This window comes from Kryptolebias marmoratus, linkage group LG21, assembly GCF_001649575.2.
Source record: "Kryptolebias marmoratus isolate JLee-2015 linkage group LG21, ASM164957v2, whole genome shotgun sequence".
Lineage (NCBI taxonomy): Eukaryota > Metazoa > Chordata > Actinopteri > Cyprinodontiformes > Rivulidae > Kryptolebias > Kryptolebias marmoratus.
The window spans coordinates 20,893,702-20,920,376 of record NC_051450.1 but is presented as its reverse complement, the minus strand read 5'-3'; the positions used below and the strand labels follow the sequence as shown (position 1 = coordinate 20,920,376).

The 26,675-nt window shown below is 42.7% G+C and overlaps 3 protein-coding genes across 7 annotated transcripts in view; all 3 read right to left on the bottom strand.

Moving 5' to 3' along the window:
* Window positions 1–2,035, bottom strand: part of bmp6 (bone morphogenetic protein 6) — a 46,164-nt gene extending 44,129 nt beyond the window's left edge. For both annotated transcript variants that reach the window (XM_017429874.3, XM_037973283.1), the window contains exon 1: window positions 1,612–2,035. In XM_017429874.3, coding sequence (XP_017285363.1) covers window positions 1,612–2,002 — 391 coding nt within the window. In that variant the 5' untranslated portion in view covers window positions 2,003–2,035. The remainder of the gene's footprint in view (window positions 1–1,611) is intronic.
* A 3,920-nt stretch (window positions 2,036–5,955) lies between these two features.
* zgc:101569 (uncharacterized protein LOC449822 homolog) lies at window positions 5,956–22,562 on the bottom strand. Of its 3 annotated transcripts, XM_037973285.1 has the most exons (8): window positions 22,351–22,365; window positions 21,150–21,268; window positions 20,860–21,024; window positions 19,372–19,469; window positions 18,063–18,207; window positions 8,497–8,646; window positions 6,789–6,904; window positions 5,956–6,094 (listed from the first exon to the last, which is right to left on the bottom strand). In XM_037973285.1, exons 2-8 carry the CDS (start codon window positions 21,154–21,156, stop codon window positions 5,987–5,989), a joined length of 789 nt encoding a protein of 262 aa, XP_037829213.1. In that variant the 5' UTR covers window positions 21,157–21,268; window positions 22,351–22,365; the 3' UTR covers window positions 5,956–5,986. The 3 variants fall into 3 exon arrangements, with proteins under 3 accessions (XP_037829213.1, XP_024864743.1, XP_017285317.1); XM_025008975.2 differs by lacking the exons at window positions 21,150–21,268; window positions 22,351–22,365 and adding an exon at window positions 22,369–22,562; XM_017429828.3 differs by lacking the exon at window positions 21,150–21,268 and having other exon boundaries at window positions 22,351–22,560.
* Window positions 22,563–23,216: 654 nt separating this feature from the next.
* The window catches only part of pdcd6 (programmed cell death 6), a 15,088-nt gene continuing 11,629 nt past the window's right edge, over window positions 23,217–26,675 (bottom strand). Inside the window, exons 4-6 of one of the 2 annotated variants that reach the window (XM_017429816.3) lie at window positions 25,580–25,750; window positions 24,087–24,196; window positions 23,217–24,004 (exon numbers count right to left, since the gene is read on the bottom strand). In XM_017429816.3, the coding sequence (XP_017285305.1) occupies window positions 23,906–24,004; window positions 24,087–24,196; window positions 25,580–25,750 (380 nt within the window). In that variant the 3' untranslated portion in view covers window positions 23,217–23,905. The remainder of the gene's footprint in view (window positions 24,005–24,086; window positions 24,197–25,579; window positions 25,751–26,675) is intronic. The other variant, XM_017429817.3, reaches the window with a different exon arrangement.

Sequence of the window (26,675 nt, the reverse complement as noted above, 5' to 3'; positions counted from 1 at the left end):
ACCTAATCGGATGGCAGTGACACACAGTAGTCGTGCAGCTTTTTATTTCCAAAGCAGATGGAGAGCCTTGGCCCGTCCAACATTAATTACAATCACATTCGGGGAGGAAGCCGTCCCTCCTCCAGGGCGGTTAGGACTCCGTGTACGGGCTGGAGGAGATGGCAACCTAATCCCCCCGAGGTCGCCACAGAAATCTGAGGGAACTGTCAAAAGATGCACAGGACGTGATTAATCAAAGCGAGGAGCCAGATGTGCAACAACACAGGAGGATAAACCCCCCTGAAAAAACCTGCAACAGCAGCAGCAGCAGAGGAAGAACCAAAACCACAGACGCTGCTGCCACCCGAAGCTTTCTGGTTTACATCACTGCGTGTTGCAACACAAATCAGAAGAGGAACAGGCCGGATTCTCTTCCTTATCGCCCGCTGGCAGAGGGATCATGTCTTTACCTCTGTCTGTTTGACTGTACTGTTAGCAAAATATCTTATGAACCACTTGACTGGTTTTTATTTTTTTAAAAATCATAAAGTAGTCACTGGATGTACGTCTACAACTGCTTAATATTTGGAGTCAACCTGATTTAAGATGGCTAATCAACACAAAAACTATTATAACTGTTGATTTTATGAGTATTAAGGTCTTTTTTTTAGTGTAGCAGAAGCTGAGAGTCATGAGAGTTAACAGATTGAGTAAGATTTTTGCTTCAAATGCTACTTTCAGTTTTTGGGAGGCTCATCAATCTTTTGACTTCATTGCCAACCATAACCACTCAATAGAAGCAGCTGACATTTGAAGTTATTCTAACCCCTCATTTTGAGAGTGTTGAAGGGAAAATGCACAACTTTTCGTCCAAAGAAGCTCCATCCTTCCTCAGCAGTGACATGCTGGATCCTGACTGCTTCCAAGAAAGAAGGACAATCATCCCGGCCCCTGACTACACCAGGACCTCTGTTTATCTTCACGCGCTCTGTTTAGACTCTCCCAGTAAACACTGGAGCTGCTAATGGAAGGAAGGCCTTTGAGCTTTTATGTTCAGAGCTAGTTCTGATTAAAGTGTCCCTGTTTATTATCGCTGGAGCTAATTAAAGACTAATCTGCCTGGGAAACACAAATAATGCGACGCAATTTACGCAGAGAAGCCGCAGCTCCCCTCTCCGCGCTGGTGGGTCAAGAGCAGAAATAACCCCTTTATATACAAATACCAGTGGTGGCGATTGATGGTTTGCTGTAGGGGGGAAACTGGGTTTATCCTCCCGCTTTAAATGCACATCACGGAGCAGATTGCGCAGCAGCACTTGACCGCAGAGTTTCGGTCCTGGAAGAGAAGCGAGGAGCGCAGATTTACCCTGAGAGAGGAGGGCGCGCGGCAATAAATCACCCAGAAACAATACGAGCCTCATTTGTCGAACCGCATGGGAAGTGAGTGAGTTATTTGGCCTCTCTGTGGTTCACACAGTCGGAGAGTTCATTATAAGATAGGAGACGAGGCGCGCGTAAAGGCGCGCCAGCATTTGCGCAGCGCCCTGGTGCGCCGGTCTACAAGTGGATTCAGTCAACAGCCTTTGTATCACAATTAAAAAAGACATCTAAAGATATTTCTAATGAACTCACCTAAATTAACGAAGCTCATCACCATATCCGCGTCATTCAGGAAGGCGGTTTCCTGAAACGTCGCCAGAGGAGAGCTCTGGGTCGTGCGCGCGGACCTCAGCCTGTCCGCCTTCTCCTCGCCGGACATGGTGTTGTACAGGTCCAGCATGAAGAGCGGCGCGGAGTTGTACTTCCCGTGGGACAGATGCGGCCGCGGCCTGTGCGGCAGCCCCAGGATGGACAGGATCTCCTTCTGCATCTCGCGCTTCTCGTGAGTCCGCAGCCGCCGGTGGACGAAGCCGGCGTGCGCGTCGGAGGTTCCGTCCGGCGAAAGGTGGCTCCCCGCCGCCGTGAACGCGCAGCAGTACGCGCTCCAGCACACTCCGAGCAGGGCGAGCAGGCGGCCGGTCATGGCGGTGCCGTCCGGAGCTCCGACAGAACCTGGTTTGGAGTTTCAGTCCGGGCGCGAAATCTGCGCGTAAAGATAACCAAAGTCCACCCGAGGAGGTTTCTGTCACAACTTACTGATCAGACGCAGGAGCTGGGTCGTGTTTCAAGCCATTTGGAGTACTCAAAGTAGAATAAAAGCATCGCTCCTGCTTTCATGTCTGGCTCCTGTAGCGCGCGCTGCTGCCTCAGGATGAAGCGCACCATTTAATACTCTGAGCGCTCCGGTTCGGTCAGCAGACACCATCAGATCCGGCTTTTCCAAACAGATTCCCTCCTCTGACTGAAGTCATTCTGTCTGAACAGTTAAACGTGACTTTCTGCTGCGCGTGGACCAAAAAAAAAAAAAATAAAACAAAATAAAAATCAGTCCTCCAACAAACTGCGCGGCGGGCAGGAACTCCTACAGGTTGTGTGTGAGGAATCAGCAGGTTGCAGTCCATAATATGCCTCGGTGCGCGTGCACGCGTGAACGCCCACTCCGTCAGCCAGAGGTGGAGCTCTTCCACATGAAACTTTGATGTTTTTCCTGCGGAGGAGCGCTCTGCTGCTCGAAATCCCCGGAAAATTTCTTTTTTTAAGAGAGAAATAAACGCGTTCTGCTGCGCGTCACTTCACCTGCGTGTGGAGCTCCTCTGAAAATTCAGCTCATCCTAATCAACCACGCTGCGTTTTAAGTGTTTAATGTTTGTTTCTTTAAGGATTAAAGACGTAGCTTCCAGCTGAAGGATGTTCGCTGGGTTTAAGCTGCAGTTGAGGCGCGACCCATGGCGATGGGAGAAGAAACAGCAGGAAGGCTGGAGAGACTTCCAGAAGCAAGGAAATAACTGGGAAATAAATAATAACCTATATATATGTGTGTCAGGATATTTAACATGAAATACACAGCAGCAGATTTCACATAAAGCAGCTTTTCCCAGTCTGTTTGCTTTAATTAAATATAAAAAACTAATAGTTTGACACTTAAAAAGGATAAATTATTTACAAAATGTATGAAGAAATCTTGTTCTCATTAAAAGCTATAAATGATTAAAAAAAACTTAATAGTTCATTGATTTTCTGTTAATTTAACTGAATAAAAGCAGTTTTTTTATTTATGTATAGGTGGAATGGTTTTTCACTTGTTTGTGTTAGCAAAATATCTAATGAAACATATACCAAAGCTTGTGTCTGAAACTTGTTTGTTTTTTTTAAGAAAACTGAAGTTTATTATTTAATTTATGCTAAAAAGATCAAATATAATTAAACTTAAAGGCTCAGTTTTCATCTGGCATCAACCTCTGAGATCTTCTGGGAACCTATAGAGCCTTGATAAGTAATAACTTTAAGCACTCACTCTGATCTTATCAGGTCTTTTTGTACTTCTGTGGAGAAATTCTGTGCACAAAGTGTCAAACTTCAGAAGAAACAGGGCATTTTTTTTGTGATTTCAAACTAAAAAACGTCACTTCTCTGCCTTTAACTCCATCAACCATCAGTTAAAGTGATGAAATCATGTTTGATATGAGAACTTATGCACTTTTTAGTTTACTGGCTTCTATTATTACCCAATGATGCTCCACTAAAATAAAAAAAATAACCTAAATATCAAAACGCTTCACAGCCTGAGCTCTCCAGCCATGTTTGAGAAGACAAAAGAGCCATGATTCCTTTCACCCTGACCTGTGTTTTGTCTTCACGGTGCCTTCAGACTGCGTGATGGTCCTGGTGATAAGAGCCGAGGCTGTTCGTATCTCCCTGCTGCTGCCTTATCTGTGAGAAGAAAACAGCCTGAATCACATCCTGCAACACCAGAAGGTTTTATTTAATGATTATTATGATTATTAGCAGACGAAAAGTGTCTTTTTTGGGTGGTGGGTGAAAAAAAACATCTAATCAACTTTATCCAACATAAAAATGACCATAATTTAGTATATTTTACAGATACTGAGCTAAAACTTAGTGTGGTGGTAGCTGAGAGTCTTTCACAGCACGTACTCTGAGTGCTATTTTCAAGGTTTGACCAAAACGACGACAAAAGCTTCTCCTGATTCCTTATTCTGAACAAATTTAAGCTTTTGGGGAGTGGACAAAAACCTTTTTTTCACATTTTTTAAAGAAACAAACACAAAACTTGTGTCTGTAATAAAGTAATAAAGTAATTTATTTTATTACAAATATATCTGTTAGTGGTTGTGTGTGAAAGAAACGACTGTTTGACTCTAAAATAACGAAAATAACTATTTGAAAACTGGATTATATTTCCTGTTTTACACTTAAATTGCTTCAGCAGGTGGTGTTTTTTTATGAATGATAAGTTCTCTCAAAAGCGGAGCCTTATTTTCCGGACAAAGACGATGAAATGTCTCGTTTTCACCACCTGACGATGTGTGACTCAGCTTTTAGGATCAAAAAGCAAAGAGATCCATGTTAAACGCTGATCTTGGACACGTTTAAATAAACACAACTGATTGCAAACATTTTAAAAAGTAATGAGAAATTATGCAGTTTTAGCCATTTTGATCAAACTTTAAGTCAACATCTTTAAAACTGACTTGGTTGAAGTAATTTCTCCAGTTTTTAAAGCTGTTTGGCTGCGGCGGCCATCATGACTCGGGCTGACTCCAATAGTTAACCAGATGTGGATTTACATCCAGATGATTATTTCCTGAAGGTTTCAGTAAAATCCGTCCAAGTGTTTGTGAGATATTTTGCTAACAGACACACGCAGACATGAGGAAAAACAATCCAGAAGCTGCACAAGGTGACAGGAACTTAAAGGACCACTGAAAACAGCTTAATTTATTTGACATTGATTGTGTGTGTGTGTGTGTGTGTGTGTGTGTGTGTGTGTGTGTGTGTGAACTATAAGCAGAGGGAGGAGCAAACATTAAACAGGAGCTCTGTGTCCTGTCATCACACTGTCTAGACGAGACACCTCCTAAACCTAAAGAGGTCGTTTTGTGTCTGTATCTTTATTACACACACACGCGCGCGCGCACACATACGTATACATCTTGTTTTCAACTGTTCCATTTCAAACTCACAAACACTAAACTTCAGCGTCTCGTGTAAATTTTCTTTGCTTTTGTTTGTTTTCGTTTCGGACGCACGTCTCTCACCTCGGCGTTGGATTAAAAGGAAATGTTCCTCCAGAGTCTCAGGAATGCAAACACCTGGGAAACATTTGACAACAAGTGTTTCATTCTGACAAATAATTACACGGCTATGGTTTTGTTTTTCTGTTTTTCAGTCGCACAAATATGCAGGCCGACGGTTATCGAGCGGTTTTCAGTGACGAGCTCCTGCAAGCCTGATGCCTCTGAAGATTAGTTCGGAGGTAAACAAAACCACAAAAATGACTATAACTCAGTCAATCTTACAGATATGGAGCTAAAATCTGGTGTGGTAGTACCTGAGACTCATTAATAACACACGTCAATATATCCAGTGACATCAGAGTAATAATATTTTCAAAGCTGGCTCTATTAGTTGAACACTTGGTGGGTAATTTAAACAGATAAAAACACTGAAGTTCAAATTTTTATTTTATTTTATCACAGTAAATAATCTGAGCATTTAATTAAACTTCATTTCTGTGCTTGATGACAGTTAACTAAAAGAGATTCTAAAGACAGAAGGAGAAAATGGTGCCATAAAACAGCCGGAGGGTTTATAAATTTACACCAACAGAGCGTATTAGATCAGTCGTTCCAAAAGTTGGGGTCTGGAGCCCATTGTAGGTCATGAAACATCAAATGAGGGTCCTCAGATTAATAATAATAAACTTATAGATGATTATTCAGGCCGTATTTTACCATAATTGCTGCAGACGTGAGAAATTTGTAAAAACAGCATCATAGCTGGGAATATTTGGGGTCACAAGTCTCCGCCGTTGATATTCTGTGGATCAGAAGCTGAAAAGTTCGAGGACCACCTGAAGTTCCCAGAGCTCCTGCGAGCTAAGACCTCAGGAGAAGGTTCCTCCTCTCCCGGCTCCGGCCGTGAACCGGACCGCCCCGCGGACAGCTTCGGCCTGGATGACGGGACGGCCGTGGTCAAACTCGTACTGCATGGCCTGGACAGAAGCAGAGAGCGATAATTAAAACAACGAGCTCAGATTTATGATTTTAATTAGTGTTAAATGCTCAGCTAAATAAATGATAACATTTTTATATGACACAAAAACCCGGACAGCGCAGACTCGTTTGTGAAAATAAAACTAGCACTCCTAGAAGAGCACAGAGCACATGTTGGGGATAACTTTCAGCTACTACCACACCAGGTTTTAGCTCAATATCTGCTAAACTGACTAAGTTAAACATGCTTCCTTTCCTCCACAAAACGATCACAACTTACCTCAAAAATGACAGATAACCTGCTTGGAGCAGACAGATTCTTTCCCCCTATGAGCTCATTTGGATATAAATACTAACACCAGTGCTTAAAATTATATAAATATATTTATTTTTGTTATAATTACATGTAAATTCAGCACATTAGCTGTGAAATTCTGCTCCGATGGGTCAGGGATTAGTTGTAATATTGTGTTAATGATAATTTTATGAGTTTGAACAACAAAATAAATGAAAACGACGGAGGAAAAACAGAGGCTGCACATATTTTTATTTATATTTACTTATTTTATGGAAGGGTTTGTGCTGAATTAGTTCTGGAGAAAACGAGATAAGTCGCTGATTTTGGACAAACTTTAAAAACAACCCGGCTGTTTTGCCGTCCGTGCAGCTGAAGCGGGGTAAAATCCAGCTTACCTGCGTGAAGTTCGGAGCGTCGTAGCAGCTGTAGACGGCCGAGGAGCGATCTGAGCGCAGACACTGCTGAGGGAAGGAGCTGATCTGCTCCGCCAGCTGCAGAGCCGCCTGCAGGGCTGCAGACAGCCGGGTAACACAGCAACAAAGACGGTAAAGACACGATGATTCAGAAAATATTTAATGAATCCTGAGTCCTTCGATGCTGCTGATGAGTTTCTGACCCACATGAAAGAACATCCAGATCGCTCTGATGGAAAACCTCCTGATGATGTTTGTACAGAAGCTGCTACAGTAAGTGATCATCCTTCAGAGGCAATTAGTCTGTGGATAAACAACGAGCAGAACGACTTCCTAAAAGAATTTAGCTTGTGGTCTTATAGCACCCAAAGAGGGAAGGAATCAGAGTAAAACACGTCCTGAAGGCCAGATGTGGCTCCTGAACCGTATCGATCAAACAACAGTTTTAACAAAAAATAGGCCAGACATTTTGAATTGTAAGGTTTGAGATCCAAACAGAGACAGACTAGGAATGAACACTCCAAGAAAAGAGAAAAGTGTGACTTTTTTTCTGCAAACATTACCTGTTACAGGTGTCCGTTTACAGGCAGTGTTGTTGTATTTCAACCAAAGTTGTCGTCATCAGAAAAAGAACATATGTACCAACAACGATGCAATAAATGTCAGCTACAGGTTGTCAGTCAAGTGAAAACAGAGCAAACGTTTCACTTATTGTTGTTTGCAGATGATGTGATGCTTTATGAGACAGATGAAGGCAGCAGAACTGGACCCAAATGACCCTCTGGGAACATGTTTCCACCCTGGAACAAATTTAGACTAGCTGGAGACACAAAATTGGACTGGATTGATACTTAAAACAAGCGTACGCACGCATGTAGTTGCAAATAAATCGTGCAATTTATGGTCTGCAAATAATGTGAAAAGTGTTTTAACTACGTCTCGATTTGTTCTCTTTTGGTTTTATTATTGGTGTCCAAAGTCGTCTTATATTTCTTGCACTTTCTGAGTCACAGTAACTAAACTGAGGAAGGTTCGAGGCGGCTTCCAGACACTCAGGACGACTCTGTGACTAAAAACTTGCCTTCTGAACTTTTCAAACATGGTTTGAAACTCCAGCGGCACGAAAGCGAAGCCCTTCGAGTCACACGAGGACCAACGCTGTCCACAGTATTTCACCAACAGTCGCAGTAAAACAGGCTTTAATGAACTTCAGGGTCACAGTGCTGTTGAAGCAAAACTTTAAACGTCAGACTCAACAAATTTAGATTATTTATAAGTTTACAGAAAGAAGAAAACAAACAGATGTGCCAAACATCAGTGACAACACATAACCCCAGTTTTAGCTCTTTTCATTGACTTCCTGTCGGTTTCCAAATAATTTTTAAGATTTTATCATAAAATGTTCAAGTTTTGATGGTCTTGACCCTTTGAGTTAACAGTCAGGTTCTTCTAAAAGTTTACATTTCATGTTTTATTATCTGGGTTGACTGTAAAGCATTTTGGTTGAGTTATATAAATAAAATTGACCTTAATGTTGGCTTTGGTGTCATTTTTCCAGCTGTGTGTTGGACGATAAGATACTGAGATTATGAGATAATGCAGAAATGTTTGGTTTCCACTTTGCCTAAAAACCCAAACCCAAATGTATTTGATAAAATAACAGAACAAGTAACTAAACTAATGTAAATACCTTGTCCATCAGGAACCACTCTATTGGCCAGTCCGTAGGCCAGAGCCTCCTGAACTCCAATCGGCCGTCCGGTCAGGATCAGGTCCAGAGCTCTCGACAGACCGATGAGACGAGGGAGACGAACTGTTCCTCCGTCAATCAGGGGAACTCCTACAAACACAATCACTAATATAAAACATCTTCACCGTCTTCACCGTCTCTTAGCTTCGCCCTTTTTTGGACAAGCCTGTTCGCCTCACTCTCTCTCATTTGAAACTTAAATAACTCTCAAATTTACAGCCAGTTTATATCTGCTGTCTGCAGCTGAGTCTCAGATGATCACCAGCAATGACTGACCAATAAATCAAGATGCACAAACCCTTTTTGGTTGACTAAAATCAGTTTGTAGTCCAGCGTAGCTGAGTAATCATAAAACCACACTCATTATTTGCACAAATGTCACATAAATTATTGATTTAACTGTTTTTTTTCCTCATACCGATGGAGCCGATGGATCTAGAAGACTATTAACTTGGGGTTCATCATGATTGTTTGCAGCTGGCATTTAGAAAGGATTCGTTTGGCAGCACTCACTGCACCGACCAATCTGTCACAAGGTCTTTTTCACATCGGAGGAAATTGGTTTGGATGTCCAGGAACCACAAAGACTCAAATCTGAACTGGAAGCTGCAGGAAGACCAGGGTCCCTGTCCACAGCGACTGTCTGAGAGGACGGAGAAAGAAGCTCCTGCGACTCCTTCAGGTCGGACTGAAATCTGCAGCTGCCCACATGGATGAACCAAACGCCTGATGGAGAAGGGTTTGACGGTCAGAGGAGACAAAAGAACGCGGAACCAACTGTCAGGCATGGCGGCGGTAGCATCGTGCTGTGGTACTTAAGTGGGCTGAATGCTGAAGGAGGTGCATTAACTCCAATTTTTTTAACTTTGTGTCAAATCGGCAGCTGGATGGATGAATCTCTGGTGTTCCAGCTGAACAATGGTTCCGATCCCACATCAGAACTGGTTTCTGAAGGGAACCGGAGGCCATTTTGTCAGATTATGTACACATAAGAGCGAAGCTCTCGATTCACCAGAAGATCTACGTTCCTACCCTCATCTATGGTCATGAGCTTTGGGTAGTGACCGAAAGAACGAGATCGCGAATACAAGCGGCTGAAATGAGTTTCCTCCGCAGGGTGTCTGGGCTCTCCCTTAGAGATCGGGTGAGAAGCTCGGTCATCCGGGAGGGACTCAGAGTAGAGCCGCTGCTCCTCCACGTCGAGAGGAGCCAGCTGAGGTGGCTCGGGCATCTGGTGAGGATGCCTCCCTGGTGACGTCCCACCTGGAGGAAGACCCAGGACACCCTGGAGGGACTGGGAACGCCTTGGGATTCCCCCGGAGGAGCTGGACCAAGTGGCTGGGGAGAGGGAAGTCTGGGTCTCCCTGCTGAGGCTGCTGCCCCCGCAACCCGACCCCGGATAAGAGGAAGAACATGGATGGATGGATGGATGGATGGATGGATGGATGGATGGATGGATGGATGGATGGATGGATGGATGGATGGATGGACAGACACGTGTGCAGTGACACAGGGAAACAACAACATGACTTCACTGCATCTTTGTTTTCTCCTCTCGTTCCCTGGAAATGTTTTTATCGAACATTATGACCCGGTCCAACGAAGACACGGGGTGGGGGAATGCTGCAAGCTACAGTCGGCTGCTGGCGTTTATCCTAATTTCTAAAGAGCCCCAGCTGCAACTGGCACACTTTCTAAAGTTCAGCTCCGGTCCACAATCCCAGCTCCCTCGTTTTCAACCACACTTATCCGGAGCACATGTGTCTGACGTGCTTCTATACAACCCCACATCGTCGTGTTTTCTTTCTGATTTCTCTTTTCCACTTTCTCTTCCCCTCAGTCTGCGGGGAAGTCCGATGACCGGTTTGATTTCAGTTTGCCTTTTTAACCCCTTCATGATGTTCAAACGAATTCAGAATGTATGTTAGACATGTGCATCCAATCCAAACTTACTGTGGCTTGAATTCGTACTTTAATGATGTCAAACACCAACATTTTAGAGATTTGTTTGATTTTTTTAAATATATTTTTATGTTTTCTCGCTTAACATTCCTGCACAGAGACTCAGGAACCAAAACATTTAATTGAAAAAACAAATAAAAACAAGTTCCTGCCAAAACCAGCCTTTAGCTACTTTTAGCTTTTAGCCAGTCATTTATCATTTTTAGCTTTTAGGCAATCATTTGCTACTCTTATCTTTTAGCCAAGCTTTTGCTACTTTTAGCTAGCCTTTTGACATTCTTAGCTTTTAGCCAGTTTTTTGATATTTTTAGCTTTGAGATAGCATCTTACTACTTTCAGCTTCATCCTACTACATTTATCTAGCTTTTTGTTTATGTTTAGCTTCTATCTACTGTTTTGCTACTTTTAGATTGTAGCCGGCCTTTAGCTACTTTTAGCTTTTAGCCAGTCATCCAACATGTTTAGCCTTTAGCCAGTCATTTGCTACTCTTACCTTTTATCCAAGCTTTTGCTACTTTTAGACGGACTTTTGACATTCTTAGCTTTTAGCCAATATATTTTAGCTTTTAGCTAGTCTTTTGACATTCTTAGCTTTTAGCCAGTTTTTTGATATTTTTAGCATTTAGCCAGCCTTTTATTATTTTTAGCTTTTAGGTAGCATCTGACTACTTTCAGCTTCATCCTATTACATTTATCTAGCTTTTTGTTTATGTTTAGCTTCTATCTACTGTTTTGCTACTTTTAGATTGTAGCCAGCCTTTAGCTACTTTTAGCCTTTAGCCAGTCATTTGCTACTCTTACCTTTTATCCAAGCTTTTGCTACTTTTAAAAAGACTTTTGACATTCTTAGCTTTTAGCCAATATATTGCTACTTTTAGCTTTTAGCTAGCCTTTTGACATTCTTATCTTTTAGCCAATATATTGCTACTTTTAGCTTTTAGCTAGCCTTTTGACATTCTTAGCTTTTAGCCAGTTTTTTTATATTTTTAGCTTTTAGCCAGCCTTTTTATTATTTTTAGCTTTTAGGTAGCATCTTAGCTTTTTGTTTATGTTTAGCTTCTATCTACTGTTTTGCTACTTTTAGCTTTTAGCTAGTGTTTTGCTACTTTTAGTTTGACCAGCTCAGTTTCAGCTTCTTCAGCACACACTTCAGTCTCACAGAAAACTAATTATTTTTGTGTTTCTTGCATCAAATGAAACATTCTGAATCCTTCCTGCCCCCGAGCGAATGTCGCTGGTCTCCGTAAACACTGAACACAGAGTTTATATTAGCAGACGTGGAAATAAAGTCCTTCACAGCTAAAACTTCATTACAAGAAGGTTCTCTTGATGCTACATCCAGCAGGCAGGGGGAAGAGACTGGAGACAGAGCTGAAGCGAGGCAGAGGAGGACAAAGACGAAGAGCTAAAGAGGCAGGTTGACCTCCAGTCGGTCTGTCTTTGGTGCTGCTGTTGGCACCACTGCTATCAGCAACCGGAAGGATCTCCCTCCTTATCCGCAGCAGCCGTCTCCTGCACCTCCTCCCCTCCGTCTCTGATAGTCCCGTCTCTGTTTGACAGACCTGGGCTTTGTCCCACATGAAACGGAGCGGAGACGTCGGCGAGCAGCTCCTTCAAGTGGCTCCCAACCCTGAAAAAGGTGCGTTTGCTTTGAAAGCACTCATCCAAGGAAACATCTGCAGCCGATCCAGATGCCAGATAATGAGTCGGCACGTGTAAAAAGAAACACTGAATTGTTGTTTATGCCTCAACGTGTTGCCAAACTGTGAAAAGGAACACAGCCAGAGTATGAAGAAGGTTGGACATGAGTCAGTAAGGCCTGTTATATAACCGAGGAGGCCATCGCTGCTTATCTGACTCTAATGGAGAAGAAGTCTGGAGGGAAGAGGAACTCTTGTGTTTTATCAGCGTACTCCACACTTCAATATGTGTTAGCTTGAGATTACAGAATCCTGGATCCTTGCGTCATTATGACTGACTTCCATGTTTAGGACCATTTATAGCTGCGGTCAGAAGTTTATATTTGCTCATCCTGGGCATCAACGCCAATAATTCGGGACTTTTAACAATTTGGGTGGAATAATTGTACAACATGCAACTTTAATGATTTTTAAAAACAAGAATCAGGTGCACAAGTTTGAATTTATTGTAAATTATATAAGGTTAAATGAACAAAAAACTAATATTTGGTTAAACGTCCCTTAGCAAGACGCACCTGAGGCTTTTTGGAGCCATGAACGAGCTCCTGGTATAATTCTGGCTGATATTTTAGTCATAGTCCACATACATATTCGCCAGTCGGGCTGAGAGCGGGGCTTTGGGACGGACATTTTAATCTTAGCCGGATTCATCCAATCAGAAACCAGTTCTGATGCGTGTTCGGCATCGCTGTCCTGTTGGAACGCCCAACTGTTGCCGAGTTTCAACCGTCCAGCTGTTGATCTGAGGGGAAGTTGAAGAACTTGGAGGTAGAGCTCCTTCTTCATTATTCAGTCTACTTTGTGCCACACCATGACGCTACCACCGCCATGCCTGACAGTTGATAGGACATCATTTCTCGGTCCTCACAGTAAAACTGGCCTCACTGTGGACGGGGAGTCTGGTGTTCCAGCAGTTTCCAGTTCCTGGGTCGTTCCTGAACATCCAAACCAGAGGGGGGGGCAGATGAGCGTTGGTCAATCCAATGAAATCTGTCAAACAAATCCTTTTTATATTGGCAAAGAGAAACTACCAGCTGCAGTCAATCATGATCCACAACGAGAAAACGAAGTTCAAAGACCTTCCAGAACCTGCAGCGCCACTTATTACCAGATTCAGATGAATGTATGTATATATTTGAGTCTGTACGTATAATTTAGAGCAAATCCGTAATAAATTCAAACCTGTTCTTGTTTATAAACTCACTGAAGTTGTATAAAGGAAAAAGAATAAATCACTAGAAGCTCCAAATGAATGTGACGTTCATGATGACTGGATGGAAACATCTGAGCAAAACTGTAGGACAACTTGGAAGACGTTTTAATAATCGAGTATTCAAATACTTTGCTGCTACAGTTTCAACAACTATGTTAGAAGCTATGTTTGTTTTTTCACAGAGAAATTCTCAAGGCATCTGTGAAATATTCCGTGGCAGGAGATGTGACCAACCATCCTCCAGTCCACGCACACGTTTAAGCCAAGAACACAGTCGGGGATTCTGGTCTGCTCCTGGTCCTGCTGGCATCCCGGCCACATCAAAGCCTCGCCCCACCACAATGGGCTCCCATGAGGGTAATGCGATTAAGTTTGATGTGGATTAACAGTTTCCGGAAAACGCCAGACTAAACGGACAGCGGCAGAAGATCAGACCTTCATCCGGAAGCTGGCTTTGAAAATCAATGAAAACAGTTTAGTTGGGCCGGGTCGCAGATGACTCCTGCACACTTAGCCCGAGTTTATGTCTTTAGCTCAGCAAGTTTAATACCATGGTGTGCTGAAGTTTCCAGGGAGCAGTTACACCAAGACCACCAAGGCTGAAATCAGGCCTTGATGTAAGAAAAGCAGCAGAGTTACATGAAAATGTTCAACTGAACAGATCTTATTATAAGAGCTTAATCACCTGTTGTCTCTCATGCCTGAGTTTTAGAACTAAAATCATCTCATCTTACAGCCATTTTGGTCAAACCTTGTGAGAAAAACAATCATGATTTTGCAATATCCCACCAACTTGTTAGCCCTCTTGGAGTATGTGTTGTGAATGACTGTCAGCTGCTTCCACACCAAATTTTAGCTCAATATCTGTAAAAGTCACTAAGATGTAGCCATTTTTTTGCAGGCTATGGTACAGCTGCAGCGGCCATCTTGAACTGGACGGACTCCAAAAGGTAATGCCGAGAATATTGTGCTCAAAGTACGTGTTGCTCAACAGAATATCTGTGAAACTGGTTGAGTTGCAGCCATTTTTTGTGTTTTGTAAGGAAAAATCTTCTGAACCACTGGTGTTAGAGACATGTGGAGAACTAGGAGTACAAAAAACATTCTTCCCATTTAAACACTTGCAATGTGAAACGTTTCGTTCCGCCGTCTCGACTGTGTTTTTGTTTGTTCTACCTGTCATAAAAAGAAAACCTGTTTTCTTTGCATCCAAAAGCATGCATCATCTGTCTCCTAGCACCAGGAAGCGGACTCCTGGTTTCTATTTTTCAGCCTTGTGACTGCGTCCTCTGTTATCACCCCGGCCTCCTCTTGTTTGCAGTGCGATAACGCCGGTGACCATGACCTCCTGGCTTCACGGCCCGGGTCTGCTGGGCAGGCTTGATAAGTAGGAGAGGAAACGACGAGCTGCCAGGTTTCCACTGCCGGGCAAACGGTGCTCAGCATATTATTTATGTCACTCGATTTCCTCATAAACAGCGTTTTCTTTTGGTGGAGTCTCGTAGCCCGGCGGCCTGGTTTGCCGTCTGACCCGGCCGTGCTTTTAAAAGATCTTCTGCTGATCCTGATCCCAGAAAAGCGTCTGTAAAAGTGGCTCGTGTCGGAGCGTTGCAGCGTCCCCTCATATAGCCGTCACTCCGTGCTGCTGGAGGGCTCAAAATACAACCGTGGTGTTTATAAATGCAGCTTTTGTACTATAATTTACTGTCAGTTCTAGGTTTAGACTATAAACGTGGAAGGCTTATCATCTCAGGCCTGTAATTTCCCAGGAGAGCATTCTGGCAGTTCCCTTGTCCTTGTGTCGTGTCACTTCCCAGATAAAGTTGTTTTACTCTCATCGCTCAAGATGTAATGTCAAATTTTTATCTAATCATCTGACAACTGGACAGATTATTTTATCTGGTAAACAATGATAATTCTGCCATTTAGGGGACATCAGTTTTCACTGAACTTCTCCTTTTTTACTGACATAATTTGTCCGTTTTTAAAGCTGCTTGTTTTGGAGTTGATCCTCTGTCCTTTTGGGTCGAGAACAAGTTATTTCTGGAGTGTCCTGCTGTGTCTCACACCGGGACAGTGTCTTGTTTTTGTCCTGTGGTTTGTGCAGTCAGGTCTGCATAAATCAGTCTTGTTCTGACACATAATTTAGACGGGTGGTACCTGCCAAAACCAGGGTCCACGTGGAGGGGAGGACATTAGGAGCAGACTCAGTGGTTTCAAAGCTTCACCGTCACTTTTGGCTGTTTGTGAATGTTCTGCTAAAACATTAAATGCTCCTCGTAATAAATGGACATTACTCCAAAGAATGTGTCGTTTCAGTCACGTCTGTGCAGCACCTTCACTGTCTGCTTGGAACAAAGATCAGCCGAATCGTTGCCCCACTTCGTACCGATTGGTTGATGTTTTGCACCAATTGGCTCACAATAATAACCTATATATCCACCCTACACAGGCTCAGGTTGTGTTTCACTGAATACTATAACCATTTTTGATGTGCACGGCTCAATTGTGTTGTGTAAAATACACACTCCAGACATGGACGGATACAACTTTGGAGCTGTGTAAAAATCTGATTAAAACATTTTGTTTATTTTTGCTAACAGCTGAATAAAAATCCCTCCTCCTCCTGCAGCAAAAGGAAAAACTTCTAACTTCTCTTCTTATCTTTGTATAAAAAAGGGGGGAAATCTGTAAATTAAATCATCAGTGTTGGGGCTGATGCCAAGGTGGGAACAAAACGAACAAGAGTGGAAGAGACCGGCTTCGTTTTATACCCAAAAAAGGTACAACTTGACCAGTGGTGTAAAGATCTGATTGGTTGGAAATATGAATTGTTCAAATTGACCATTTTGGCTATGATACAAATCGACCAAAGCTGCAAAAACTCTGGTTTAGCAGCGGCACAATATGACCAAGTTTACATGAAAAGAGAAACTCTGAGCAGTGGATAAAAAGTCACATCTCTGGACTCAAACTGACCAAACTTTCAGCAACAAATTAAAACCATTTCGGTCTCAACCGTAACATCAGTGCGTGTGCGTCCAATCCGACTCTTCCATCAGCCTGAAAGTATGTTCGGCAGGCAGGGAGAGAAGCGCTGCTGCGGTTTCTACTCATTAAGTTTCACATTTCCTCCCAGTAATTAATTCTCAGCCTCTTCGTTGACTCACATTTTCAGGGCTTGTTTGTCAACACATCTGAGTTATTTCCTCAGGCTTTCAGCTGAAACTGCTGTTTTATTTCTTTTCTAATTCACAGATGAACATTTAGGAGTGATTAATGCTTTTTAACTTGTAGTTAAATGCAGCTTTAGCTGGTTTATTTTAAAGGAAACTATAGATAGCAGAACATTAGGTTAATGAGGCAGGACAAGATGTAGCCTTTTGGGTGTTTATTTTGAAAATTAAAGCTTTATGATGTAAAAAGACCATGTGGGATGCATTTAACCTGATTTTTTTTTGAACGTTAAACAATTGAAACCTAAACTTCCTGCAACTTTACATCAAAAGCACTGCTGTTCTGTGGGGCACACAGTTTATTTAAAGATCCAGTGTCTCTTCCCAATTATTTCCTTTTCGCGGTTGAATTCTATAGCCATTTTTTGGGAAGGGCGCAGATGGCCGTAGCCGGAGGGAATCCCTGGTGGCTTTGGAGTTGAAAACCCCTTAGAGGCTCGCTGTGTTGCTCTGATGTGGGCCGATGGCTACCACAAGGATCTGACAGCTTTCTGGCACACGATTGGCTGCCGAAACTTGTGGCTTCCTGTCTGGGGCCCCTCTGCTCTGCCAGGGAGGAAATGAGAGGGAGGAGAGGGTTGCGTCACAGGAATCTGGTATTAGCGTCTGCTGCTCTTTGAATTTTCAGAGAACCTGAATGAAAAACCACAGAGCTTACTTAATTCTCCAACGTTATTTTGGCTCCCAAAGCCCAAGGAACACGACACAAGGGAAGAAAAGAGCCGGCAAAGGGCAAAACTAATTTCAAATACTACTAATATATCATTCAAGTAGGCATGGGAAACGAAAAAGACTGATTTGGTGAAGCTGAAGCATCTTTTAAGTTAATGTCTCCCTTTTTTCCTCTTCAGTTTCAAGCCCTGCAGTCTCTGTAGCTGAATCAGGACGAAGAATCGTAAAAAAATGAAGCTGCATCTTGAATTAAAGTCAAACCACCGTCCAAAAGTTGACTTGAAATCAGCCAATCCAAACACCTGCTCAGTGAGTCCCAACCTGACCGACGTAGCTCAGTGATTACATCATCTTATTTCAAAACAGCTCTTTTCAATCTGCAGCTTTTCTATTTTTTCCCCCTTTCTTTAAAGAATGACCGAACGGAACGGCCGTCCTGCTGAGGAGGAAAAACAAGCAACGTGACGAGCGAATAAACATCTGTGGGCATCGTTTTCAGGTGGAAAAGGATCGAATTAAAGGCCTTGCACTCCAAAGGTTTACACAAATCTCAGATTAGGTGTTGGGGATGACTCTCAGCTACTACCACGCTCAATATCTGTTCACCTGACTGAATTACAGTCATTTTTTTGGTCTTTACTGCGACTGATCTGGTCGTAGATGTATTGTCCGTCCACTTGTTCATGAGATATTTTGCTAACAGGACCAACAAGCGTAACGTACCGAACCTGCGGCAGAACACTCCCATGACGGCGCTCTCCTCCACCACCCTCAGGTCCGCCAGCAGAGCCAGCTCCAGGCCCCCGGCCACCGCGAAGCCGCTCACCGCTGCTATCAGAGGCTTGGACAGCTGCAGACGGGTTGGACCCTGGAGGAAAGAACCGGGTCAGACCGGAACCGGAACCGGAACTCCACAGTCAACACATGAGAAATAAACAGGCTGAAGAAGGAAAACGTTTTGGAGACGTAGAACCATAGTATCGAAATACTGAGATCCCTTCAGATCCTGAAATTGGGCTGCTTCTGTTAGCTTTTAGCTACTGTTCTGCTACCTTTAGCTTTTAGCTAGCCTTTTGTTAGATTCAGCTTTTAGCTACCATCTTGCTAAACTTTTGCTGGCTTTAGCTTTTACTTAGCATTTTGGTAGTTTTAGCTTTAAGGTAACATTTTGCAGCTTTAAATGAGAGTTTTATTACTTTTAGCTAGCCTTATGCTACTTGACTTTTTAGCTACCTTTTTACATTTAGCTTTTACTTAGCCTTTTGCTACATTTATCTTTAAGCTACTATTCTGTTACTTTTAGCTTGTAGTTAGCATTTTCCTACTTGACTTTTTAACTAGCCTCTTTCTGCATTTAACTTTTACCTAGCCTTTGCTATATTTAACTTTTAGCTACCATTTTACCAGTTTTGGCTTCTAGCTGAAGATTTGATATTTTTAGCTGGCCTTTTGCTACTTCTAGTTTTTAGCTACCCTTTTGCTACTTTAGCTTTGAGTTAGAATTTTGCTACTTTTAGCTAACATTTTATTATTTTTACCTTTTATGTAACCTTCTGCTGCTTTTAGCTGGAAGTTTGCAACTTTTAGTTTTTAGCTACCCTTCTGCTACTTGTAGTTAGCCTTTTGCTACTTTTGGCACGTGTTTGAGAGTCTTTCGGTTCTTTTTTATAATTACTTTGTTTTCTGATTCATTTCTCAGGCTTTCAGGCCAGCGAGTAGCTGAAGAAGAGAGGCGCGCTGCGTTGTGAATGAGGCACAATCTGTCATTTTCTGCCCAGGAGGTCCCCTCAGAACCAGTAATCCACACCGGCCTGCGGTCCAAACAGAACCGAGCTTTGGACCTCATGTTTTCTACAACAGACACACAACTGTAGCTGCTGAGGCATTTTCCGGACTCAGCGTCAATCTCTAAAACAAAAAATCTTCAACCCATCATCCCAAACATCCAAAAATAAACAATTATTACTAACCAGGTTTTCTGGTTTGAGTTTTGACCTCACACACACACACACACAACCCGGGCTCCGCTCACCATTGGACCGGGATCCTTCGTGACATCTTGCTCCAATTCAAGGGGGACTTTTTGATTGGCCAGCATTTTCAGATCATAACCGGCGCAGAAATTCCCTCCTGGAAGAGACCACAAAATTACAAAGTGTGGCAGCTGCAGAGTCAGAGAGGAAGGGAAAATGACGAGGATGAAAAAAAGAAGAAGAGGGCTGCAATTTGGATAGCAGCTTTCTGTTTTTTTTTTTTCTTCACTTTTCTGAAGGAGCTGAACTCAACGCACAGATCATGCATGTGCTCGCATGCGTCCCGCTCTCATTAATGGAGGAGTAACAGGCTCCTCACTGGGTTTCTGTGGTAATTACAGCATTTCCCAGGAGGCAAACAAACACCATGTCACGGCTTCAGGCGGGGACTCGTAAAATCCTCCTCTCTCTGTAATGAACACATGTGCCAGCAACACCCATCAGCTCCGGGTCAGCACCAGGCAATTACAGAAAAAGAAAAACTAAACTGTGTCACGCTGTTTATGGCAGCAGATCTGTGACAGAACTGCACTTTTTACATTAACACTTTGTGTTAAAAACTGAGATTTAACCAAAGTAAGCAGTGATGTCATCGTGTAAGGGACGCTGAGGTGGGAAAAAGAAAGGGTTTTATGGGTTTTTAGGAGTAACTTTTTACAAAATACAGAATAAAAACCAACAACTTTGATTTCTGATTAAGTTTCGACAGGTGTTGATGCAGCTAAACGAGCATCATTGTTGTCACATATCAGTTTTTATGGGTCTACAGTGTTTTATGTAGGAGATATGACATATTTAAAAGAGCCTTCACTTCCAGTTTTGATCAGAAAATTCTGAGCTGAAATGCAGCGGGAGTCTATGGGAGTTTGGGTGCGCACGCGCCGCAGTCTGGCGGGATTTGACAGAAAACTACAACTCCGACAGCGCTGAGACAGAAGACAAAAGTGCTTTAATGTAAGAAGTGTAAAGTTTCTGAAAGTTTGCATAAATTTTAGAAAGTTCAGGAAATTCAAACGGTAGTCTTGAGCCTTCTGTGGTAAAATCTCTAAAAATGATAAGGTAAAGAAATCCAAATGTCAGCTCAGTCACATAATCCCAGTGATGTCTATGGGGGAAATCTTTGCAGTTTTTTGCAAATTTTGTCAACTTTAAACAAGTACTGCTACTCAAACTGATAGCGCTCTATTTCTGACTGAGTCACATGTTTTTAACTCCTAATTACAAAACGTTTGGAGGTGATTCAAAGAATTTTATAAAAATTAAAGAAACTTTTCTGTGATTAACTACTCATCTTTAAACAGTTTGAACTAAAAGCTGAGCTGAAAGAAATTACACATCAATTTATAAGTTTAAAAAGAAAATATGCTGAATAATGGGAGCCGAGAGAGTTGGTGTTAATTGGAACAAAAATGGACTCCGTCTGTCAGCAGCCCGTCGTCTCAGAGCGCTGGCGCTCGGCTTGAAACGTTAGTTGGCGTCAGCAGTACCTGTCCCATGCAGCACAGCCACGTTCAAGTCTGGGTCCGAGTCGAAGGCCTGAAACTCCTCCAGCAGACGCGCCGCCGTCTCCTGGTTCACCGCGTTACGCGCCTCTGGGCGGTTTATCGCCACGGTAACCACAGCTCCCCTTCGCTCCGACACCACAGTCTGACCTGCAGCAAATGACAAAGAATGAGGGGAGGAGGAGGAGGAGGAGGAGGAAGGGGGGGGGGGTGCACAGAAGAAGAAAACCACTTGGAGACTAGAACCTTTAAACCTCACAGTGGGAAGAGCTGACCTGACATTGTTTAGGTTCATCCCAGGGAATCCAACCGTCAACCCCACCCAGAGGAGACTGTATCCAAAGGAGATGAGTCCAGGAAAACAGTAACCTCAGGCTCCGAGGAAGACAGTCTGCTAAACCCAGTCATGGATGAAAGAAGAAACAGTTGGTCTATCCAGCTACACCTCAAACAAATCATTTCCTACACTGATGGTACCGCTCCAAGAGAATGAACCACAACTAATCTGTGCAGGTTTTCAGTTTGACTTCAGTCACATTTTAGGACTGAAGCACCAGAGAACACCTCAATAAATGGACCATTTAATTTCTCTTTAACATGTGTAATTTAATGCTTTTAAAACTTAACAGGGCACAGACTGCCTATGTGTATACTGATATATCTTTATTCATCCTTTTATATTTATGTACATATTACCATTAAGGGGTTAGGGCCTTTTGGCCCAGGGCTAGGGTTAGGGTCTCCTGTGATTTTGATAACATTTGCTCCTTATTTGCCAAAGTTAGGAGGGGGAAACAAAATATTTCAGCTGCCTGAAATAATCTGTTCCGCCTACATAAAATGGAAACAAATTAATTTACCTGCAAGTCCTTAACTGTGTTTAATCCTTTCATCATCAACAATAAATCCTGTGATTTTGATAACATTTTCTCTTTATTTGCCAAAGTTAGGAGGGGGAAACAAAATATTTCAGCTGCCTGAAATAATCTACATAAAATGGAAACAAATTAATTTACCTGCAAGTCTTTTACCATAGCTACCTTATATTAAAGTATTTTAAGGACAAATGTCAACATATGTTTGTGGAAACGAGTCTGCTAAATAAAGTTTTGACTTGTGAAGAGCTGCTTAATTCACAAAAACACAACCGGTGTTGTATCGAGTTCTGTTCCCCCATCCAGATTTGTTTCCATCCTGGCTCAAATTTACAAAAAGAAAATGAACAGTAAATAAAATAAAATTAAATAGTAATATTCGGACCTGAAAGCTTATTTTCCTGCTGAAATGGACAAAAAATGGATCAAGATATTTTCTTTTAACATATTTCCCTGAAACACAATCGCAAAACGGAGCAAAACTAGCGGGGAAACATTTCCACCGGGTAACACATTTCGACACAACACCGGAAGTCCCACGATTCCCGCTTCAGCTTCTGCTGCCACCTACCGCCCTTATCGGGTCACTACAAGCACCTACCCGTTTTGGGGTCCTCACCTCCGGCTGAAGCGCTGTAGGATTTTACCGGCGTCAAAGTCGTCCTAAACGATTGCCCAAAGGCTTTACTTTGACAATTAGCGCCAAAGGTTAGCGTCATCCTACAAAAATGTCTTAGCGACATGGCTGTTTTAAATAAAACCCTATAAGTACATATATAAAAGGCGCTAACTCTGGTCTGCCTCGGTGGTGCAACACAAAAACACGTCCGGACGGAAACTAAGACAGAATGTACAAAGTTCTGAGGACACACTTGGTGCATTGCAGCTGTAGAAACTACTAATAAACAGCAGATGGCGACATTTATCCTTAAATCCACGGTTTTCTGTATTTATTCATTGAACTTACAAAATACTGCTCTTACATTCAGTTTAAACGTTACTAGTTTATTTTAAGACTTACTGTTTAAGATGAATGTTTACAACCAAATCTTCCCTTTTTCTGGACTTTTAAATCTTTAAAAAGTCCTTTTAGTCACATATTAGAATGATTTTTCTTTATATTGTTTGTGGTTTATTATCAAACAATGTTCAAATGAATTAAAATGGGGAAAAAATGGTTTAATTTGCAAAATAACACAAAAAAGGTACATATTAGAACTTTCCTCATGATTCAGTAGCTCATTAAATTTGTGTGCTGTTCTTTAAAGTTGTTCAAACTTGTTCCAAAAATCTTTTATTCATACTTTGATAATATACCAGTCGATATGACCAGTATTCTGACATATATCAACAACATATTGCTGTTAATACTTGGTTTCTTTAACTAAAGTTGGATTTTCCCTTTCCTTCACTTCAACCCTTCTCAGCATTAGATTTCACTTCCTCCACTAAAATAAAAGAGCAAACTCAACATCAGATGTCCTTTTTTAATAAAAGATTGAGTTTTTTGTCCATTTTTACATCTTTTAAGGCATCATGCACAGAAAAAAAGCCACACTAAAGGCATTAAGCTCACCTTCTGCCTTCTATTTAAATATCTGCTGTTAAAAATACGTTTGTACAAATATGGCGTGTAAGCTGGCATGTAAGTGAATCCCAAAGCAGAGCTGCTTTCACAGTTTTTGTAAACATGGCTTTGAGCAAAGAGGGCAGAGGAAAAGCTAAGAGGGAAAAAGGGGGGAAGCATGCTTCAATTTCCCTGAAAGGCATGCAATGCATTTTAAATCATATTTACAATGCATCGTTTTATTTTCAACAGGTTTATCTTTTCAAAATATATCAATTAAAAGGTTAAGACTAACAGACAGGCTGAATGACAGAAAGACAGACATCTCTGTAAGTTTCCCCCAAGCCGTAACCCCGACCCCAACATGGACATTGTTCAGATTTGTCAACAAACAAAACACAACGAGTTTTATTTTTTTTATAACATACATCAAGCTTTGAACTTCTCTCGCCTTAAGAACATAAATTTATATTAAATAGCCCAACTAGGGCTGAAACTAGCTTTAAAAAATGATGTAGTGTCCACCATGGCAGACATCCGGAGGGTGCCGGGAGCTTTGGCACGGTTTGATCCAGTTGTGCTCTTCGTGTTATACGACGTTAAAGACCATGGAAAGATACTGTTCATATGAAACCTGGATCCAGCCGTCCTGGTCCGTATCGTACCGCCGGAACACGTCGGTCAACCTCTGTGGAGGGAAGAGGAAACAGCTTGTTGAACACGGCCTGCGCTCGGAGGAGCCCCGTCAGCCGGGCGCTGTGATTGGTTACCTGTAATACGATACAGCACTGGATGAAGTCGTCAAACGCCACCTGTCCCTTCCTCTGCCGGTCGAACTTCTCTATCAGCGTGCCGTAGAACTGGTCTGACAGACGATACCCTGAACACAGAAATACTTATAGCTTCAGAAATAAAACCAACACATTCCAAGCTAACTATAAAACGTTGGAAGTTTGTTTTTATTGTTTATCGACTCCTTGCTTCATCTACACTGGAGTCAAAACTTCAACAAACAAACAGGAAACATGCAAAGTAGAAGACAGGAAAGTGTAGAAACTCTTCTCAAAACTTGCCACAAATTTATTGCAACAAAGGAATTTGTTCAATTTGGAGCTTTTATTTTGAAATTCCTGTAACGAGTGGAGGACAAACTAACGCTGTTAAGAAGAGAGCAATAATAAAAGTTTTAACGGCCACTGTGAGGTCTGGATTTGCAGGAATCTTTTTATTTGAACCTCTTGCAGCTGGGCTCAGAAGTGTGACTCAGATCATCGAGAGCCTGAATGTCGTGTTCATTTTTAAAAACCAAGAACTGGGAGCACAAGTTGGAGTTTATTGCAGATTTTCACCAAATTATAGATTCGGGTTAAAATATTTACATGTATTCACCTAAATGTTTTAATATGTGGTGCTGACGGGTCCTGGTAACGTCTCGTTAGTGATCACGACAGACTGCAGCTGCTAGTTTCTCTTTGCCAGCATAAAAAGGATTTGTTTGGCAGAACTCACTGATGGATTAACACTCATCTGTCCTCCTCAGATGGAAAACTGAAACCCGCAGCTGTCCCCGTGGACAAGACAGACATCTTCTGGAGAAACGTTTGATGGTCGGATGAGACAAAGATGGAGCCGTTTTGGCCACAATAAGTCAAGGTGAGGCTTTCAGACCTGAGAACAAGCATGGAGGTGGTAGCATCATGCTGTGGTATTAAAGTGGATGGAATAATGAGAGGAGGAGGACTACCTCCACCTCGAATCAGCAGCTGGACGGTTGAAACCTGGACACAGTTGGGTCCGACTGGTTTCTGATTGGATGACGAATCAGATCTGGTTTCTGATTGGATGACGAATCAGATCTGGTTTCTGATTGGATGACGAATCAGATCTGGTTTCTGATTGGAGGAATCCAGCTCACATCGAGCTTCTGGAGCTTCTTAAAGCTCCAACATTTACCTGATTGTAGAACAGGTGGACTTTGATCAACAGAGTTCCAGCAGGAGCTTGTTGACGGAGACAAAGAGACAACGAGCCTGCTGTCCTGAGGGACATCTGACCGAATGTTAGAGGAGATATTTGATAAGAAGCTCCAAGCTGTGCACCCAGTTCTTGTTCCTGAAGATCGCTGAGGTTGGAACGGTTCCAGATGGACGGAGTGGCGAGTTTAAAGTAGAGTTAAATTCTGTACCCTCCTCCAGAAGAGTCCTCCTCGCAGCCTCGCAGCCCCTCCACCACGGCGATCGAACGGTAAAACACAAACGCATACTTTGCTGCTCACCGAATCCGGTCAGCGCCAGCTTCAGCTCGTTCCTGTCGATGAAGCCCGAGTTGTCCCGGTCGTAGTTCCTGAAGATGTTCTGCCAGTCCGTGATGTACTTCCACACGCCGGCGAACTCATTGAAGTTCACGCCGCCTTTGTTTTCCCGGTCAAACATGGCTGAGAAGACAAAAAAAAAAAGAGCTTTGTTTCTTTCACACAGATCGAACGAGCTGCAGGAGAAGAAACCAACGTTCCGCTCGGCGCTCCCAAGCACATCGATCCAATTACCTCCCAATAAAGAGAGCGTTATCGCAGGACGCGCTTCCTGCGGCTGATTTACTCTGAACGTCTCAACAAAAGGAGCAAAGAGCAATCACTCAGCCGAAAGAAAAGGCGGATTTAAAGTTTCTTCACATACAGGAGAGTCGATACGCTTAGAAATAAACAGAAGAGAATTCTTGGTTAAAAACTGTAGGCTGCAGCGAGCCGGTTTCCTATTTGCTGATTTTTTAAAATCAGGCGACTAATCGTTCCAGCTCTAAAGTTAATCAGGTCGTTAGAGGAGCTAAAGGTGGAGATGAAGCAGCTGGACAGTTTATGGCGTCCACACAACCGAGCGATGAAAGCTGGAGTTCAGAAGCGTTTCGACTTTTGTGAATTTAACTAGTTGGCGAGCGACATTCGAGCGTTCCTGAGGGTTCTAGTCCTAATCTGCTCATCTTAAATTACAAAACAGCATCCCAGTAGATTAAACCATAAAGATGGCGGAGGATGCCAAGGTGGGTAGAAAGTGGGCGAAGGCAGGTACGATGTGGACAACGAGGTAAGGGACACGGGAGGACCGTCTCGTTCATTTTAACAAGATGTTACAAAGAATCGTCCAACGGTGAATGTGAGGAACGAGACGGTTCCAAACAGCAGAATCTGTCTGAGCTGAGGTTCTGTTTGAACGAAGAATACCGAGGGACACAGGAGGGACACAGGAGGAACACAGGAGGAACACAGGAGGAACACGGGAGGAACACGGGAGGAACACGGGCGGGACACGGGCGGGACACGGGCGGGACACGGGCGGGACACGGGCGGGACACGGGCGGGACAC